The following is a 20,281-nucleotide window of genomic DNA, read 5'->3' as shown; positions in this document are numbered from 1 at the left end:
CATAGTTAGTCGGGGTGTGTGTGGTTTTGACAGTTGATTGAAAGGGAGGTCACGCCTGAAGGTGTCCCAGCACCCGCCGGGTGGGGGTAAGTGGGCAGTACATGGAGGAATTCAGTAATACCTGATTAGATTACATCTTACAATCTCACGTCTGTGAACTTGAATTTCACAAAAACACAAAATACTTTCGGGAAATCTGAAATCCCAGATTTCTTGTTTGCAATAAGGTTCCGTCCAGTGCCTACCACCATGTATGGTTTGTCCTGTGTTTAGATAAAGAACAGCATTAAAACACGGAAAACGTCGATTATGGACTTCGGGACGGCACGGCATTTTAACAATCGATATCACTTGATTCATCTGTAAACGCTAGGTGTAGTTCGCGCAAGGTCTTCTGCATTTTAGCATGCATTGGAGTATTGCCAAATACTGTAATGATGAGGAGATTGCCCAGGCATGCATATACAACTCAAATCTCAAGCCTTGGGCAATGCCGGGGGAGGGGGGCTTTTAGATGCCTTTCATCTAGTATTTCATCTCGTCACACAGTAAAGCGAACAAATGAGTGTCGATACGAAATTTGTACAACATAGTTACTTTATTCAATAGATCTATCACATCATTCTGTCAATGTTTTGGCCGCCGACACTTTACGTACATTTCAGGCAATAAGCCTTAGCTAGGTTGAGACCTGCCTTTCTCATAACTACTTTATCATGTATTAGCGGTGTGCATCTTGGGTATTATTAAGATCTGATAGAACACTCCACATAACTCTTCACAGTCATCACATCTTAGCAAACATAAAATAATAATATAGATATAGAACATATATAATATAGAAATCATCAGCAGGCACAGGACAAGCCCATTGTCATTTGGAACGTCGCACGTCTCATTGACTTTTACAACGTGATACTATTTACGTTGGGTCATCACAGGTGGTGATCTGACGACTCTACACCCTTCTCGGATTTCTGTTCCTGTAAACGTTTTACGTATTGTCATGGTGGCCCATTCCTTGATATTATTCTCCGTACCTTTGAGAATATGAGCACTAATACCTCAAAACCGTACGATGAAGCTACGCTATGTCTCAATACATGAACTATTTACCAAGACACAATCCATCTAACAAAAGTGGGCTGTAACAATAACAATAACAACATCGATACGAATGCCAACGACAACCAACGCAAACCTTCATTTTACTATATCTATTATATACCAATCCTTTATATGTACATAAATGACTATACAGGTACGTTTTATACAGCGCGTTTCACTGGAATTTACTTTAAAGGCAGACTCAATGGCAGTGTTATTGTCTAAAAATTTATATTTCTCAAAATAACCAAATTTGTAAAACTTAGTTATAGATTAACAAGGAATTGAACTAAAGTTCCTTGGTATGGATTCCAACGGGATAGTTATATTGCTGGAGAGCCATGCCCCTTTTTTGCTTAAAGTAAGAGGAAAATTTAGATGGCGGAAGATTGCTACACATCTCACACATTACAAACCTTATTTTCACATCACCCCTAGATTTCGTAACAGTGCCTGCTTTTGTTGAGGGCAGCATTTTTAATCTTATTATCGGTTCAATAATATGACGGTCAGAAATCAAAGTCACTTTTTTGCCAAACAAAAAAGGAAAATAGAGTTGCTAAGGTTATGAGTTGACAAACAAATGTCCAGAAACGCATTGCAAAAGTAATTTCAAGATCAGAGTCCCCGTTTTTTCAATGGTTATTTGCGAAATAATACAATGTACATTACACCTGGCCATGGCTGTAAATGATATGGAGGGTATACTTGGAGGTTACCAGAATATTGATGCCGCATGATATAGCTGCTACTTAGTCCAAAATCAATGCCAAGTTGCCAGTACAGTTACTTGTGGGGATTCAGAAAATACCAGAATACCTGCACTTGAGTCTACCTTTAAATGCCAACAGAGATATGAACCGCAACACAAAATCATTGTGAGATCATCTTATGACTAACTTCATGTAAAGATCTGATTTGTTCCGATTAAAATCGACTGTGAAGTATTGTATAGTGTAGGTAGTGTTTCTCCATCCAGATATACAGCACGTTTAAGAACATTGTTATTCATAACGTATTCATAAATTGAACGTTAACACTCATTTATAAGATACATAAGCAACTTGTCCAGAAGTAGGATATTGTTGACACTTAAACGGAATACTGACGTCGTCACTACACAATCTCTCAAAGAAAAGCAACTTTATACACATTATATGTACAGGTTTACGCAACGTATCTGCCATCCGGCATTACGAGATGCTACGAAAAAACGAGAGGATCAGGTACACATTCGGTACCCTCCTTCCTAGTTAAAAGAAGCATTAAAATCGGAAGGTGGTTATTTTCCAATAGATTGTCAATGAATACAAAATGAATTGCAACAGACTTTTTGTTGAATTTTACCAAATGTTTTGTAAAATGAATCTGTTCAATGTCTATCATTACCCCCGTGCATTCCCTACACAGTTTATACTTCAGCGCGAGACACCTTCCCCCAGGCTACAGGGAGACCATTAGAACTACCAATTTGCCCTTCATGTCAGCCAGCGATTACACCATTCCCCCTCCCTCCCCGTGTCTCTACTCTATTAAAAAGAACTACAAACACACGGGTGAACAAACGGAGAAACAAACACACCGAAAATAGAACCACATTACACGGAGGTGACATATCCCTCCGCCCCTGAAGCATCACGACAAAACACGACAACGAGGAACATGGAACCTTCCCTTCCAGTGTCACACCGAGATATTCCAGGTGAGAATGTAGCAGTCGATTTCAGGCAGGTCTTACGCCTTAACATCCGGAGTGTAAAACTCGATCGTGCATGTTTTACACCGTTATCATTAACCTGGAACGGCTCTTTAAGATTTCCTTTACATAGGACTTGCGTTACTTTGACGCGAACCACCAATGAGTGCTTTCGTAATTTCAGGAAATGGTGGTCACGCAAGCCCAAGCATTTTTGTGCTTTCACATTTTAACATATTGTTTGTTCAGAAGTGGCAAAGATTATATTATAATGTTTACGGACTGTCAAATCATTTCTATAAATATTTCTGTATTTGGCTATGTAATAACTAATTATCGTCGGTATGCTTTCAGCTGCAGTGCGCGTGAACTTGAAATGCGGCACTTATAACGTTGTCTGTGACCTTGACTTTGTGTGACTTTGAGTGGACTTTTTGTGAACCATGTAATGGCAGACATGGGCATTGTCCTCGGGGAGCATGTCGGGTAAATCGTACTGCGCCTGCGCGGAACCCGGATTTTTCCACAGTTTTCGTTGGACGTTTGGTCAACGTTGCATCAGAATTTTTCCCGTTACTGACCAGATGCGTTGCAGACAATATATTTTCTGACACAGCTTTGTGAACTAAAGACGGCATGTGTAGGTAGTAAGGCCAAAATCAATTTTTATCCCCCAAACACTACTTACAGTTTTCAGCCATGTTGGTATCTGATATCATTTCGAAGCAATTAAGGAATGTGAACTTGGACCCTGAAAACTCTTTCGTCACCATTACCGCGCACTTTAGTACTACAACGCAACGGACCGAGTATGCACCGTTAAATACGCGTATACAACTTATAATTATAAGAGGCGTTCTGTCGAAGTGACATGCACAATGCGTTACGGGTTTCGCGCAGGCGCAGTGCCTGCTGCCGACATGCTTCCTCGGATACACTTATTCACATCCGGGAACGTGAGGAAAAATGTTGGTCATGTGACTGGAACATCCGGGCTCTTACAAGTACGTGATGGAGGTGTTGACGTTGGTCACATCTAGTCAGCTGGGGCCTTGTGAGGCGACAGTGTCCGGGCCGCACGGCTCCAGGGGGTGAACCTGGTTCTGGTCCTGGTTTCGCCTGGAGAAAATAAATTTCTTGGTCATAAAGTGAACACCATAGATTCACAGTCTTAAACAGATAAAACCATTTCATCCAAAAAGTGTATGTCTGTGTGTTTGACACTCTCTTGATGGTGCGTAAAGCTCCCAACATGATACGATTATATCTCATTTTATAAAGGGGGAGGACGATGCACCTACTACGTACACGATAAACCAAATATGTGACAGGTATTCCTATCCATTATTTGTTCATAGGTCTAAACACAAACACTTTATCAGTTATGCAAAACAAAGAAAGAAAAGAAACAAACAGCCAGTGGTTTTGTTGTTAAAAATCGGTCTAATTTTTTCAGTACCACTTCGAAAGGATGTAACACACACTTCAGCACCAAGGACAGATATCAGTGCTGCTTATGGTTGAGTTATTATACTGTACGATAAGAGTTTCTGCTGTGAAGATGAAGTTATTATTCTTCTCCAGATTATGACACAAAGAACCAGTGCTTACAGGTATCTGTAGGTCTTGAGGAAGGTCTTGCGCAGATGCTTGCGGAAGGAGTCGTGTTTCCAGGCGTACAGGAACGGGTTGACGCAGGAGGACAGCATGGCGAACCACAGGCACAGCAGCTGGCAACAACAGGACAGCCGAGAAACAACTTGTGAAATTCTGCTCTTCAAGGACTACTCGTCTCATCACACTTGTAATGTGTGAGTGGATAGGTGTCCTTCAATTTTCCACCTTAAAATCTAAATTTTCCTATTGCTTTGATCAAGCAAAGTATTCCTTGATGTGCAAATTATGCCATTGGAATCCACACTCTAAGGTCGGCATCATTCCCATCATCCCATCCACTTGTGTACATTAAGGGTTACTGGATTATAAATTGTTCAATTCCTTGTTAATCTGTAACTACATTTTACAAATTTGCTTGATTTTTTACCAGTAAAAATGTGGTCTTTTAAAAAATAACAGTGGCCTCTGCTTCTTAGCTATTGGCTTCTTCATATAACTTTTAGTGCTGATCGGTGCTAATGACCCTAGCATGAGCTAGTACCTGGATCAGGTTGTAGTACTTCTCGTGGATAAGGTCGATGTTGACGTCATTGATGACGTTGAAGATGTTGATGGGGAACCAGCAGATGGCGAAGGCCACCACCACGCTCATCATCAGGCGGTTCGTTCTGCGCTTGCGCCGGTTCTGCTCCTCCTGCTGACGCTCGGTCATTGACCCCGGCATCACGCGGTTGCGCAGTTTCTGTAGCGAGAAAATATTCATTACTTTAACATTTTAATCAGAGTATCACTGCAAGGGCCCTACAAATCCACATGTTTTTTGCTGTTGCTATTGTCTGGCTGGACTTGCCCTACATCTTTTAGCCTGGCCGGTAGCTAGATCATCCCAGGCCCTTTGCATATTGGGCGACGGTAATCAGAAAGGCCAGAAGGAAATATGAGCAGCAAGAAAGAAAGGCATTTACTCTGTGTGCATGTGGCTGGGACCGGTAAAACACTCCTAAGCCGGTCCGTAGAGAATACTAAACAGGGTATATATATCTGTCGACTGTAAACGATTAACTGCATGGATACACATGATTGGCACGTTCTTACAACCTAGGTACAACGTTATCTAACGACGTGCATTCAGTCTTTCATTTAGCCAAAAAATCTTCGGCGAATAATTTCTATCACGATTCCACACCTCACTTATAATGGACCTGTCTCATTCATCGTAAGATTGTGGCAAGATTATTACCATTATCGCACGCTAAAGCCATTCATAGGCAGTCGTGGATATGTGGTACAAAATTCGGCTGTCTTGTTACGGAAAGTCTTAGAGCCTTGTGCTTAGTTGTTTCTGTAACCGTGCTTGAAAATTTGCAACATCAAAATCGTACGACGAACATATAATGTGTCCATGTCGTTAACAAGGCAAAGCTCTCACGTGTCCGATCTTGGCATATGCGGCGGAGATCATGAGCAGGGGCAGCCAGTACTGCACCACCCACATGGTGTTGGTGTAGATCATCTGCTGCTTCTTCTCGTCCCATTTCTCCTTGCACACGTAGAAGTCCAGGCCGATCTCAGTGAAGTCCAGGTAGTGGGTGTTGATGCCCACAGGCAGGGATAGTCCGACCGCTACCACCTGGGGAGAACGGGAAGAAACGGTTGTTGTGGCTTCTGCGTTAGTTTGTATTTTGTTTGCAATGCAATTGCTGTAATTTCTTTGAAAGATATGAAGTTAGATGCAATCAATAAATCAAGCAAGCAAGCAATGAATCCACTTTATTGCGCGACAGTTGTAATTGATACAATGTATGACAAATGAATACCACTGTATATGTACAACAAGTGTAATATCTGCACTATTCTCTCTGTCTTTCTCTGTCTGTGTCTCTCTCTGCCCCCCTCTTTCTCTCCCTTGCGCTCTCTGTCTCTCTATCTCAGTCTCTCTGTCTCTTTCTGTCTCCCTCTTCTTCTCTGTCTCTCTCTCTCTGTCTCTCTCTCTCTCTCTCTCTCTCTCTCTCTGTGAATATTTCTGTTTTGGTGATGTCGGTGAGAATGGTGGTGAGAATTTGCGATGCCGGACTTACCCAGATCAGTCCGATGATGGTGGCGCAGGTCCGCATCGACATCCGGGGCTTGAAGGGGTACATGATGACGTAGTAGCGGTCGATGGCAATGGCGGTGAGGGTCATGATGGACAGGTAGACAGACGTGGGTTGGAGGGAGAACACCAGGTAGCACATCACCTACAAAATGAATGAATGAATGGCTTATTCGATCGTTTTGATCAGGTAAAGTACATTTTTTAAATCTATGCATTGCCAGTCTCAGCTTAGCAGCTGTCACAAGGGCGCTGTTCAATACCACTGAGGTGGCGGTTAACACTTCTCTTAAATTTATGTCTGTCCTTAATAGCTACAATGTCCTGTGGGAGGAAGTTCCAGAGCTGTACTGTGGCCGGTAGGAAGGTTCTTCTGTGGGATGTTGTGGATGACTTTACAGGTTCCAGAGTGGCATGTCGCTGCCATAGGCTGAATTGCGTACTTTTTACATATTTAAAAACTGTTGGCATTAGGCTCTTTAAATACCGGTTAGCGCTCATGCTATCTTTCCTATTTAACAATTATAAAACAAGAAACACTACCTACGCTCCTGGCACAAGAAAACAAGTAGAAACCGTATATTACCTCCATTGACACACAACCCTTCCATTGATACTACCACTACATCAACCGGACCCAGCCTCACCATTCATATACATCCCCAGCCCTTCACTATGTATCTATCAGAAACAACCCCTTTCCACTAGAAGTTGCGAGCGGCGAACGACCGCACCACGCAATTAATGTTGTTGTGAAGCAGTGCAGGCGGGGATGACGATCGCTTCAAGTACACGTTGATCTTTTCAAGTGTTTTTACCTTATCAGTCAAGTTCTCTAGGCATCGATAACAAGTGCTAACTACACGTACTTAATGATTGATGCGAGTCTTATAACGATAAACACGATTAATTGCCAAAAAAAATATATCTTATTTTTACCAGAATCATATCTTTCAGATATTTATTAGATTGCTTAGGCCGTTGCGACTCCGTTTAAGAGTCACCACCACCAAATGTTTCATCACTTTGCACAGATAATCCCTGGCAATGGAACTTATCAGTTAGCCTTAAGAGTAGGTATTGAGAAAAATGGCGCTAAGGGTGGTAAGATGAATAGAGGAACATGCGAATTATAAGCCAGAGAACTGTACAGAAAGATTAACAATACTAGAAAGGTAGCATTTGAAGGGCAAATGCATAATGTTTACCTTCGCATATGATCTGCTCTGTTAATTCTTACTCAAACACATTCCTATATATGGTCAGATAGAAGTCTACATCCCTCCTGCTATAAAATTGCAACATGATGTAACCCAACACTAGTTACCATGGTAACAGACACAACATTGGTCAGGTCATTCAGGTCACTGTTTGGAGAAGAAGAAGAAACTGTGCAAAAACAGTATGTTTTTCTTCGGTAAACATAATAAGCCTGATATGTAGGCAGTTTAGGCTCCGATCACGTACATCATGCAGTTTTTTTCCGCGACGATATCGCCGCACGTCGTGGGTTTGAGAAGTTTGTAAACTATTTCACCCATTTCTTCTGAAATCTACAACGTCGCGGAAAAAATCTCAATTGCGGATGCATGGCACGGTATCTGTGACCGGGACTGGACCGTTGCGATATGCAATTTTAAGCTTCAGTCCACGCGAATGACATGCCTCTTGCATCGATAGCTTCTCGGGCAATCAATTCAGTGTCATTGATTACCCGTTGAGCAATTTACCTACCAATTACCACCATAGCTTAAAATCCCCACCGGTATACTTTACTGACGCAATTGACTGACGCAAGATATGCCTCACGCAGTAGTTTCATTACCAGTCTACTAGTTTAAAGCCTGTAGCATGGTGTTCAGTAATTTTGTGCCAAATTGTTGCGATAATTCAAATCAGCAAAGACTATGTCACTGGCATTGTGCCGAAAAGCTCCATACAAAGGTACATAAACGTTTTCGGTTGTTCAGATAACGATATGATGAGCGACGCCGTTTATATTATCATGATTAGTTGTCTCTGAATTGTGATGTAACTGTTTCATGTATATGACACATGAGATGTCCTAGGCGCAGATAGGTGTACACGTACCGTCTACACAATGTCTTGGAATATCTTTTAAGTTTATATTGACTAGTTTACCCTGGCTATTCGGAACGCACGCTATCTATGCGCTTGTCATACGTTACAAAAAAGTACGATGCACTGTCCGATCGCAAGACGAACCCATAAGTTCGTTCAGCATGCATTTTATTTGCGCTTCAAGTACGCTGTGTATCCGTCCAATGTACGCGGCTCATAGCTATAGGTGCAGGTCCATGTGCAGATCGGCGTATCGCTGCGTGTGAACTACGTAACCCCCGCGAACGAATTATACTCGTACCGTGTTCGACCGATGCACTGCGTATTTATAACTTATGACCTGCGTAACAACGTACGCTGCCAAAGGATACGCTGCCACCTGGCCTAAGTGCGTTCATAAAATTTACACAAAACGATTAAAGTGCATATAACGTATGTATTGTGCATACGGCTGCGTATAAAAAAACCTCTGCACGTAACTCGTACGCAATATAAAGACACACAGAATTGTGAAAGGGCCATTAAGGCATTGGTAAGTGGCTCGCTAAACCTAGCTTTTATGGCCGTACTCTCCAGGTAAGGGCTCGATCACATTAGTCGTACAATCATTGAATGCATGTATATCGAAGGGATAGCTGAGCATGTGCCGTAAAAACCATCTTCTTACGTAAAAAAAGCCGTCTCATATCCTTAATAATTTTGTTACAGGCTGCTTGAAAACTCTACAACAACAGCCTAAGATGAATGTGAACTCGCAGTGATACCCCGACTATAATGCGTTTTGAGAGAAACTGCCAGGGAAAGAAACGCACGTCAATCACGTTGAGAGCAAAAGCGTACCAGAGAGATGGCCAACACTGCAGGCCCAATGCACGCCCTAAGGCCTAAGTCCCACCAAATCCTACCAAAGGCAAGCCCAGGGTCGTTATGTCTTATCTCAATCCCACAGAAAAGCACGAGCCCTTTGTCTACAACCTCCCACACCTGTGTGGCTGGATAGCGCGCCGCCTTCTCTCCCCAGCGGCCTGCCGAGGTCACTAGGGTAGCGTTACCTACGGATCAGCGGTCGTCATGTTAAATGTCACGCGCACGAGGTAGTAAGAATCAACGGTAGGTGTTTTGTCCAATAACATATCCGGGGAATAATCCTTCGACTCATAAGAGCCATAATGGGGATCTCCTCGTGGATCTTTTTAGTTCTCGGAAACCTGCCTCTGCAAGCAGAGAGTGCGTGGGCGTGCATAGAAGCTTTTAGTATAGATTCAAAGTGATGTTCAATGCAAATTTGCTATCACTTTGCAGAGATGTCTGTCCGCAAACTTAGTTAAGTTTGCATTTAGTTTCAAAACACGTACAAGATTCTTTCCAGGATCATATTGGCATGAATATAATGTCATTACTCATCAACTTAAGTCCAATACTTACTTTTAACAAATGCAGAACTATCACCTCAAGGTTTATTCAGAAGATATCACGTTACGACAAAAGAAAAAAAATCCTTTTTTTTCAGGGGGTAGGCTGATGAGACGTAACAGCCCCCCGTAGCAATGTATGGCTTTGTATAGCTGCTGCAACGACTACCAAGACCCTTGGCATGATGTACGGCAGAAGTGCGTAAAGTTGACACTGCTTCCGGGAGTGATGTATTACCGAATGTCACTTCAGTAATACTGGTGTCACTGGCACTATACGTATATCCTTCCGCGGAGGCGGAGAGCTAGATGGGAACATAGAAACCATCCATCCCGTCGCCTACTTCTGCGCGTTTGACGGATGTGGATACTGAGTTAACCTGCTGCTGCACCTCGGTGGATCAGTTTACGGATCCATGTCCGGAGGACCATCAGGTCCACGTTTTCACGCACCATTTTACGACTATTCAAGCCCCGGCCACACTCAACGTCTAACGAACATATCGAGGATTTTTGCGCGACGATCATGTCGTACGGAGTAAATTTGGATGCAATTTACAATCTCCAACGTATGTCGTCGCGAAAAATAACCCTAATGTCGATTGTACGATGTATGTGACCGGCCGGTGCTTTAGTTAATGCTCTCTTTCCATCAGACGCCGGTCGCTGAGAGTTGGATACGTGTGTGACCCTTGATTTTACACTTGGAATATGATGCACGGCACAGGAACCGTTCTATGTCTATGAAATTCGTTCAGCGATCTGTCAAATGTGTGATCCTTCAGCGGTCACGGGCTTAAGGGCGTCGAAACTAAGGGGGTGTTAATTATGGATCCGCGACCTTAGATCGAAATGGACCTATAACGTAGATAATCTGATAGATTGAAGGGATCGTAGCGATCTTATCTACTTTGGAAACGTAATGAGGAGACGGTCATGTAATTGAACGTATTTCCACTTGTCACGGTCATTGACCTATACAATCAATGACAACCGGTTACATTGACTTAAACATGATGCAAAAACGTACAGAGTAGAGTCAGAGCAGGTGCAAAATGAGTTCTGATTGCCTCAAAGTTTCTACAAACAAGCACTACATATGTACGTACAAGCTTTATTCCATTGAAGTTAGTATAATACTGCTGTTACACATGGCATCCCGCAGGTCTTCTCTGTTCGAATTTAAAGTTTCAGATATATGTTTGTTCAAGGCCAAGTCAATGTGGTGGGCCCGGCATGAGTACGGCTGGCCTGCACAGATCGGTAGGTTGGTACGCGGGGGACAGGACCTTATAATCCGGGTTCAGCATAAATAGGCGGCGTTTCCCCCACTTACCTGGCGCTTCTCTCTCGGGACGGATTATTTGACACAAAGTTCAGCCAAAGAGCACGTAAAGAAACATGAGCTTCCACCCTGTGAATGGGCCTTCTTGTTAAGGGGACCTTTTAGATGATGATGGCTGCCCTATAATCGACATAACGAGAGGCTTCAGCCAGTTTCCTGCTGATTGTGCCCTCATTGGGGTTCATTTTTATTGCATCGTTAGGTAGACTTTTTCTTTTACTTTAGCATTTGAATTAGGGGTCCGGAAAACCTTTGTAAGGGGTCATTCATGTTTTTTATGTACACGGTAGGTATTCAGATTCAGATTACCAGTAAAACTGGATACGGTCAAAATAGTCTGACAGAAAACGTCGAGAAAGAGCACATCAATTTGCTGCATGGTGATCACCCAACAAATGTTGTAGCAGATTTTAAGATCTTACCGGGCGGTACGCCCGCCCAGTTGCTTGATGAAATACTTAGAGGTAGGCCAAGAGGCAAACTACCATACACATTGAACCCTGCATATACGTATTATTCACAGACCCGTGCATAAGTTCTATAACTACCAATGAAACGATGGCGGGCACGTGGGATAATCGCTTGATCGATGAGACGCCAGTAGGATCACCGCCATGAGAACACCTTCAGAGTCGTACATGCGTTACGAAAGGAGTCGGGGGATTGGTTCTGCTTTAGTCGAGAGATACAGGAGGGAACTTGAGTGATCCTGGACAGGTAGATGAATGCCCGGGCAGAGCTTTCATCACCATTCCAAGTAGACGGAAAGTGATTTAGATTTCCTGGAGGTGTTCACCTGAGAGCGTTTTCAATCTTCCGTAATGCCGTGGAAATATACACAACTCCCGAGTGGTTTCTTTCAATAGTTATTTCTTTAATTTCCGTGAGTTTTGAGGATTAAAGGCGGATCCAGGACGTCTATACTCGCCACGTCTTGGCGGTGATGAATTGAACGAACCGACTTTTATATCTTTCTCAAATACCTGTTTCATCAGATACTTTGAATGCAATTTAAATGGAAAGCATTTGATTGAAGCGCTGCCAGTTTGTAAGGCCGATAATGAACATGTCATGTTGATCCGTGTACTTTAATAAGAAGGGTTGGATTTTGAGGGATTTTGAGCTCTGTAGAAAATGTGTCGTCTTGTTCCATACAACGTCTGGTAAACTAACTGAATATTCTGGAGTTATCCTCCTTCAAAGTTTTCGGGAGATGAAAAACATTTCCCAACTGCTGGCTCCCATAGTTAAGTAAGGCGCAACAGGTAATAGCAGGAAATTAAAGAGACATAAAGAGGGAAAGGAGATAACCGTTGACACATTCTGGAACCTTCGACCTACTCTCCCTGACAGCTTCAGTGTCCCGTGCGACTTCCTATCACCCTTTGGTGAGACGTGCCTAGCATGCAGATTCAATGAGTAACTACGGAAACACAGACAAAGTCACAAACAGACAAACAGAAACACCGAGCACAATATCTCAGTTCACGGCTGACAAAGATGATTTAGGAACACCATCGGTGCAAATCTATTGATATAGACTTACTGGGATAGCGGTATGTATCAAAGCAGATACTGTTGTCACCGAGGAATGTTTAAATGGAATTGACGTGTCTATATGTTGCTAGCTTTACTCCACTTCCAACAGCCGCTGCCCAGCGGACTAAAGCTAACAAGACTGGACTCCAGGCAAAAGATCGTCTGCACCGAAAAAGTTGGTTTTCTTACTCATTCATGAAACTGCACCTTCTAGCTGCACGCTTTGCAGTCATTCCTTTGAAGTTGGCACCTATTCAGAATTCGAAGAACCCCGCTGTTTTTCATAACTTTGTTGGTCCGCTGAATTGGATATTTTCTGTTCATCAGACTTTACTAAAGTGTTGGCTGGGACATAAAATCCAAAACTTTGTCTCTCAGTCGTAAGTGGTAAAACTAAATTGTCGTGGTGGCAATGGTTGAAATTCTGATTGAATAAGGCCCCATTCCCACTAGGTTAAATTGTCTGGATCAAGCCGAATTGATTCGCTTTGATCCGGCTTCGATCCGGCTCAATCCGGCTCGAAGCCGAATCAAATTTTATCCTAGTGGGAAAAGGGCCTAACTTTCTGAGACAATTAACAAATTATGCATCCACTGTCAAGTGAAGTCTAGGAGAACTAATTCGCTCGTGACGCAGGTACGTGGTACGATTAATTTGTCTATCGGGATACCAAACGTCTTGAAACACGTATACGCGTAGGCGTCAGCTTTACTTCAACTGCCGCCGCGATCCTCGGTAAGATGTGGATATATGTGCTGGTGCTGTGACAGCTTAAAAGGTTCAATCACTTGAAGCTACACAGGGTTCGTCATGCGCGCAATGGATACAATTGAATCATGTGTACCTTTTTGTGTGAAGGTGTAATATTTGGCTAGTAGGCAAATCAAATTGGCGGGAATCTCGGTACTGTGCATCGCTTGGAATGGTCTCCTGGTAACGATATCGTCATTCCTGGCGATAACGTCATACTTCTCAAGATGAATGACGGGATTTGAACTGGTACAATGTACGTATGTATGATGTTGTACGCGATTTCTCCAGCAAAATTTCATTTATTACTTCTAACTGTACAACCACTGCTGAGAACGAATGGATTGCTCTTCTGTGTATGTAGTTATTTGAACACATTCCATGCCCGTAGCCAAGATTTTGATGGGGTGGGGGTCTTCCTACTTGCCGAGGGACCAGAGAGCGTTCCAAGAGGAGTCCAGGGGCATGCTCTCCCGGAAAATTTTGAAACGTGTACCTTCTGAAATGGCATTTCCTGCGTATTTGAGAGAATTTCAAAGGATAAATCAGAGACACTTACACAAGTGAGCAGTTTTTCTAGCATTCCAGTTACTTTTTAATGAAAAATCTTGGACCTTTGAGCTTGTGTGGGGGTTCTTCTGAACCCCCGTACCCCGGCTACGGGCATGCATGTACAGTAGAGTAACAGGAAGTGAGGGGGAAATGGTGTAACCGCAGACTGACCGGAAGGTTGGTTAGGGGTAATGATCTCCCCACAGCCTGATGGGAAGTAAATGGTTCAAGCTTCCCCCATTTCCTGTCTTCAGTTTGCTGCGATATTCGTGTCTATTGCTTTATGGAAACCAGTGCGAACATGCATATGTAGAATTACAATTTCCCAAATATGAATGAAACAAAACAGTTCTAAATACTTCACGGAGATGTGAAATCTTCTACTTCTTGTGCGGGACTGTACTGACCTCTCCGAAGTACCAGCTGTGTTCCAGTGAGTAGGCCAGGGTGAAGGGGATGCACATCACACAGGTGGCGATGTCTGACACGGCCAGGTTACAGATGAAGACGTTCGTCACACTGCGCATGCTCTTGTTGCGGAGGATGACGTAGGTGAGCAGCACGTTCCCGACAACCCCCACGAGCACGATGGCGCCGAACATGGGGATGAGCAGGGGGCTGAGACTCTGGACCAGCAACACTCCGGGGTACTGGAGGGAGGGAGGGGGGTCGGAAGTTGTTAACTAGTACGGATCACATGTACATACATAGTCTGACGCAGATTTTGTCCATAACGTCGCGGTCACATACGGTGTTGGTGGTCGTAAGATTTTCATGTCGTGGGATTACGTATCAAGCAGGCTGTTACAGACCAACCGTCGACTAGAGCCTAAGGCAGCTGAATTTTGCATCACACGTACACATGCAAGAATGTATCCAGTATGTACAATGATCATACGGCTCATACCGGTCCCTAAGTAAGTGAGGACTGAGGGACGGTCACGTGCACATTCGGATCGCAAATTGAGATAATTCTTGGAACACTAAGTAGCCCCGCATGTGTCCTGGAAAATTCAGCTTTGTTCCAGAGATGTTGGGTAGTCGGGGGTTGTTTTCGGCGGTTGGTTCTGTCACAGTCTGCTTGAAAACTGTACGAGATCATAAACGTTCTACGACCCAGGACGAATGTGACCGCGCCTTAAAGTCGTGTCCGTACTTGCACGTCACACAGCTAAAGCTACATAATCTGACTAAAAGTGACTGAAGTCCCAACTCACACTAGAGAAAACATTTCTTGTCTTCTCCCTGCCATATTCTACAATCGCTACAACGTTTTGATACTATCGTGGGTAATTTTCAATATCTAAAATGTAATCTTGAGTTGAAAGGCAACGGGCTCTATGTGGGTGGCCTAGGCGACCCTAGATAGTCTCAACGCATGCACATCAAAGATAACGCAATGCCGTGGGAGACTCAAAAGTCGATATCTTTCATATTCGTGAAATGATATCGGACAGCAAATCTCAATACTAGTTAGCTATATATATATAGGTGCATACAAGGTGATGAGAGATCAAAACAATGCCGTAAGGCTGTGATCTTCATCATACTGAAAAATTACACATATTTGTAGGACTAGTGAGCCACAGCCGGACACAGACGACTTGGCATGGTCTCTATCGTCGAGAACGACGGACGAACAACATCTGAAAAATTCAGTTCCCACACAACCGTGTCATCCCTTTCTGATTCTGATAAAAACCACTGCCGGTTATCTTTTGATTAATTATGTGACATTTATCTACGCAGTCGAACATGATGAGGCGTCGTGACCGGCACGGCGGTCTGTGTTCTTACATATGATGATTATCTTTGTACGCCGTATATAATCTTGAGAAGTAACCGGTACAATAGTTTCATTTTCAGACCAATGCAAATATTTTCTCTCGAATTTATCACGCAACGGTGATATCGTTGCAGAAAAAAACTTCGAAGGTGCATCGTACGATTTATGTAACGTGGTTTGAGGCGGAAGTATGACGTTTCTTTTGTACGCCGTTTTCACTCTCCAAGCAGAGGCTTTCTTCTTTTTTTGCACTGGAATTTCTTTGCACCCAAACCAGTGCAAAAAAAAAGAAAACCCGATAAAAAAAGCCTAAAAGCACGCCAAAAATAACCTCAAACCCAAATCTCTGCTTGGAGAGTACGCCGTTTTGAGCGCGTGCAACGGGTCTACCAAAGCTAAAGCCATAGTTTCACATAGGGATGTAACGGAGCCGCCCGGAGATACGCGGCCCGGACAGATACTGACTAGCCTTATACCGGGACTTCTGATCGGGCCCAGAGCAAAAATTTGGTTTCAGCCGGGGGTTTGGGTCTACGGGGATACATATGTTTCTCCTTGGAGCTGTTGACACAAAATCAAAGGTGGTCAATAAATGGTATGTTTTCTTCATGTTTGTTGTCATGCTAACAGCGATATCAATGGAGATTATAGATATTTTGCTTTTGTCGTGGCTTTGTTATCTTCCTCATGATATAGATCAACACCAGATCAACACCATTACAAATGTGTCCGTACCACGAACTTCAAACAGCTTTGCTTTTCTTCCGAACGTACAGGTCAGCAAGCTTCCACCTTCTGTGATATTTGACTCTCTTTCTTCAAACAATAACCACAAGGAATTCGCGACGTCTTTTGACCAAGAAGTCTTTTAATGAAGGCGGTCAATTCTTCTACTGGGAGCCGAAGTACGTGCGAGAAATGAACCAACCACTAGGCCTGGAAATGGATATTAGTCGTCTTTCTAACAGGTTTGTTCGTGTGCTTTCGTGTACATGTTTTTTTTTTTGAGCGACGGGGCGAACAACAGGTTGTTTCAAGCACAAGACTAGAGCACACCGTATGTCGATCGGCGGGTAAGGGTTTCTTCTTCATTCAAACATAGTCAGTTAACGTTTTCAGCTTCCATACAGTTGGGCAAAGAGATGACAAGGACTACTAAAAGATTAAACCAAGGTTTATTCACTGTCTAACTACCATAAAAATATCGATTGCTGACGATCTATCTTCCATATCAACCTGCTCTACTCTCAATCCAACAGAAGCCTCTTACCTGTGGAGGGACCAAGAGTCGCTCGGTCCCGTTGTTGAAAACATCAGTGTCGTTCCAGCTCGTCTCGTTGATGAATTCGTCCATCTCTGACGGCTTTCAGTGCTCCCCGCGGGAGCAGAGGGCACACCGAAAGGGTCCCAGCAAAAAAAGCTGTTCGTCACAGACCTGGAAGAAGAAGGAACATCGCCCTGTGTTAGCCGGAGAGCAGTGTTCGCGTGTGCTCGCTTCTTCGCCAGTCTCTCCGAAAATGAGCAATCCGCGAAGCGGCACCAGAAGACCAATGTGGGCGTGTCCAGCGGGCCTGTCCTCCACCAATCAGCGGCTGCGCTGGTGCTGTGAAGTGTTTTCTTCCTCTCTTATTTGCGGAGCCAGCCGACCGTACGGCCTTTCAATAAAATGGTTTTGTGATTTTCCTCCGCCTATTGACGACGTCCTAGATTCATTTTGTGTTTTTTTTAATACAACGCCTTTGTGGTTGTCTGTATGAATACCAAACATCCACTGTACTTGGCATCCATACTGCATAACACATACGACATAACAATACGAAAGCGCATTTACTGTATGAAGAAACACCCTTGTGAGAGACGTGTGTGTACACGAGCTAAGACTAAGAATACAGTTCGGGAGCGGGAAACTGTTCTTTCAGCCTCGCCCAACTCTCCTGTCATATCATCTGTCTATTTGGCCAATTTCTACTCTTTCTAGCGGCTTCCCGAAGTCTGGTATTGGCTTATATCCGCTATGGTGCAATTACGGGGTCGAATATACTAATTAACGGGGTGAAATATACTAATTAACGGGGTCGAACATACTAATTTACGGGGTCAAATATACTAATTTACGGGGGGCGAATATACTAATTTCTCATTTTCACGGCGTTTATCTGATAAGTCAAGGTGACGGGTAATAATGGGGTTTTCCCCACACAAATTATTATAAATGACTCGTAAAATAGGGCATTTTGTTTTTGCATCTCCCGGGGATTCCCACCAAGGTATGAGAAAACTTTAGAACTACCAACTGTTAAAGTACTATTATAAGCTAATGATTTTGACAAACCACTACTGAATACAAGTTAGGGCGTACAACTGTTGCAAGAATAAAGAAGCGGGTTAAATATGAATGTTATGATGTTGTTTTGCCATGTACTCCGTCCTTGTCCTACAAAAGTGGACCGTACTTAGTCCAGACTTAGAGACGCTGGGAGCCTGACTTTCATCAGTGTGTGTGTGACGTAAAATGTGGCCTTTCTGTCAACCTGCTCTAGGGCTGATTGTCATGAAATCTGGATCAGCTGTACTAGCGACCTCTTAGTCTTACCGGCATTGTGCGGCAAAATGTTGATATGCACTTATAGATATCTACATTTAATATTCCTGATCGTTTTACCACCCTCCAAACGGTTTATGCCAGAAAGTACTATTCTGCCTTCCCCGAGCTTTTAGCAACCCTTTCAGGCTTCTCTGGTGGAGGAGGCCCACTTAGCCCCCGACATCGAAAAACTGTGACGTGTGACATACGCTCAGAAAATCTAAAAAGACATGCCAAAGTAACAGTTACTCAAGCAAAACTGGCTAGATTTTCATATCCAGCTGATAGCATAATTGTTACTTGATTTTGGGATCTTTTTACCTCGATGTCCAGCTTTCATTGCTATGATTTGTACAAATTTCTGATATGCCCCTAGGGCCATAGGGCTACATGTCCCACTTAAAAGCCTGCCATTTTGTTACTTCAGACTTGCTACAAATAATGGAGGTGTTGGAGACTTACGCAATATGAGGTAGGCCTTCCCAGATGTATGTACAAGCCAAGGGTCAACCCTTTCTTATCTTATTTTCCATTCATTACTTCTGTCCTAGAACTTTGAGTAAAAAGCCGCTGGAAGTACCGGACGCAATCTTCCCCAAGAGTGAACCTTTAGATATAAAAGGAATCCGAGGAAATCACCTAAGTACTAACAGTCATGTAAGTAACCAAAGCTCTTAGCGCTTTATCCGCGGTAAAACGTCGGAGCAAATACACTTGATTTTTGACTATACACATCGTTTGGCGTAGGTGCAAGGAATTTGCCAAACAGACGTATTTTTTTTTTTTTTTTTTTACTATTTCCGTGTCCGCCACGGCACTTTATTCTCTCCACATGTATGTTACAAATAATATGTCAGCATATAAGCATAATAAATTAATGAAGTACATGAGTCTTGCGAACATAAAACATTTTTTTTTTGTGTGTGTGTGCTTATCTTATTTCTCTTTCAGAGACAGAGTAGAGAGTCTTATTCTTGTCATTCTGAATAGTAATCATGAGTGAATGTCTTAAACAAATGTAGCACATTGTGTTTTCTAAATAACTCAGGATGATCCTTGTATGCTATCCAAGATACATAAATTGTATATTTTGCTAAGGTGACATAAAAATTATCTCCAAATAGTACAGAAGCTATCGTATTTGTGTCTATAGTAATATCATTTTCTGAAAGCAAGTGCCTTAATCCCCCCCAGTAGTACTTTGATCCTTTTACATTCAAAAAACATATGAACATAGTTTTCATCTTGGTTACAAATGTCGCATTTGGGACTGTATATGGTTCCTAGGGTATTAACTATTTTCCATTTGTTCAATAAAAACTTGCAAGGAAGTATTTTATGCAGTAATTTAAAGTTGAATTCTTTTAATCTATTTTCTTTTAATCTTCTGGTTTGTGTTTCCCATATTTTCTTCCAGTTAAGATTCGAGAAAAGACTGTCCCAGTAAGATTGGGAGGAAGGTATAGTGATAATTGTAGACAGACAAAGAGAGTATAAAAATTTGGTGTCAAGCTTTTCAATAGGTATTTTGCATAAATTGATCCATATCATATGGCTTTCCTTGCGAATCTTTATCTTGAAATTTTCGTTTGACCATATTCTATCATCGTATATTTTCACAGGATCCCCCTTCCCCCCTCCAAGTTTCTGCCAGGCTAGAACCACTTCTCTATAAAAGGGTGGGAGTTTAGTCAGGGGTAGAGTATTTTTTTTAACTA

General features: G+C 42.8%; 1 protein-coding gene across 1 annotated transcript in view; it reads right to left on the bottom strand.

Annotated features, from left to right (window-relative positions):
- Positions 1–3,799: 3,799 nt before the first annotated feature.
- LOC109486865 (prolactin-releasing peptide receptor-like) overlaps positions 3,800–20,281 on the bottom strand; it is a 31,140-nt gene continuing 14,658 nt past the window's right edge. Inside the window, exons 2-8 of the mRNA XM_019790774.1 lie at positions 17,250–17,414; positions 14,601–14,843; positions 6,499–6,657; positions 5,850–6,050; positions 4,962–5,162; positions 4,415–4,533; positions 3,800–3,922 (exon numbers count right to left, since the gene is read on the bottom strand). Coding sequence (XP_019646333.1) covers positions 3,844–3,922; positions 4,415–4,533; positions 4,962–5,162; positions 5,850–6,050; positions 6,499–6,657; positions 14,601–14,843; positions 17,250–17,333 — 1,086 coding nt within the window. The 5' untranslated portion in view covers positions 17,334–17,414 and the 3' untranslated portion in view covers positions 3,800–3,843. The remainder of the gene's footprint in view (positions 3,923–4,414; positions 4,534–4,961; positions 5,163–5,849; positions 6,051–6,498; positions 6,658–14,600; positions 14,844–17,249; positions 17,415–20,281) is intronic.

The sequence above is a fragment of the Branchiostoma belcheri genome, unplaced genomic scaffold (assembly GCF_001625305.1).
Source record: "Branchiostoma belcheri isolate BF01 breed outbred unplaced genomic scaffold, Haploidv18h27 scaffold83, whole genome shotgun sequence".
Classification (NCBI taxonomy): domain Eukaryota; kingdom Metazoa; phylum Chordata; class Leptocardii; order Amphioxiformes; family Branchiostomatidae; genus Branchiostoma; species Branchiostoma belcheri.
This window is presented reverse-complemented; position numbering and strand designations above follow the sequence as displayed.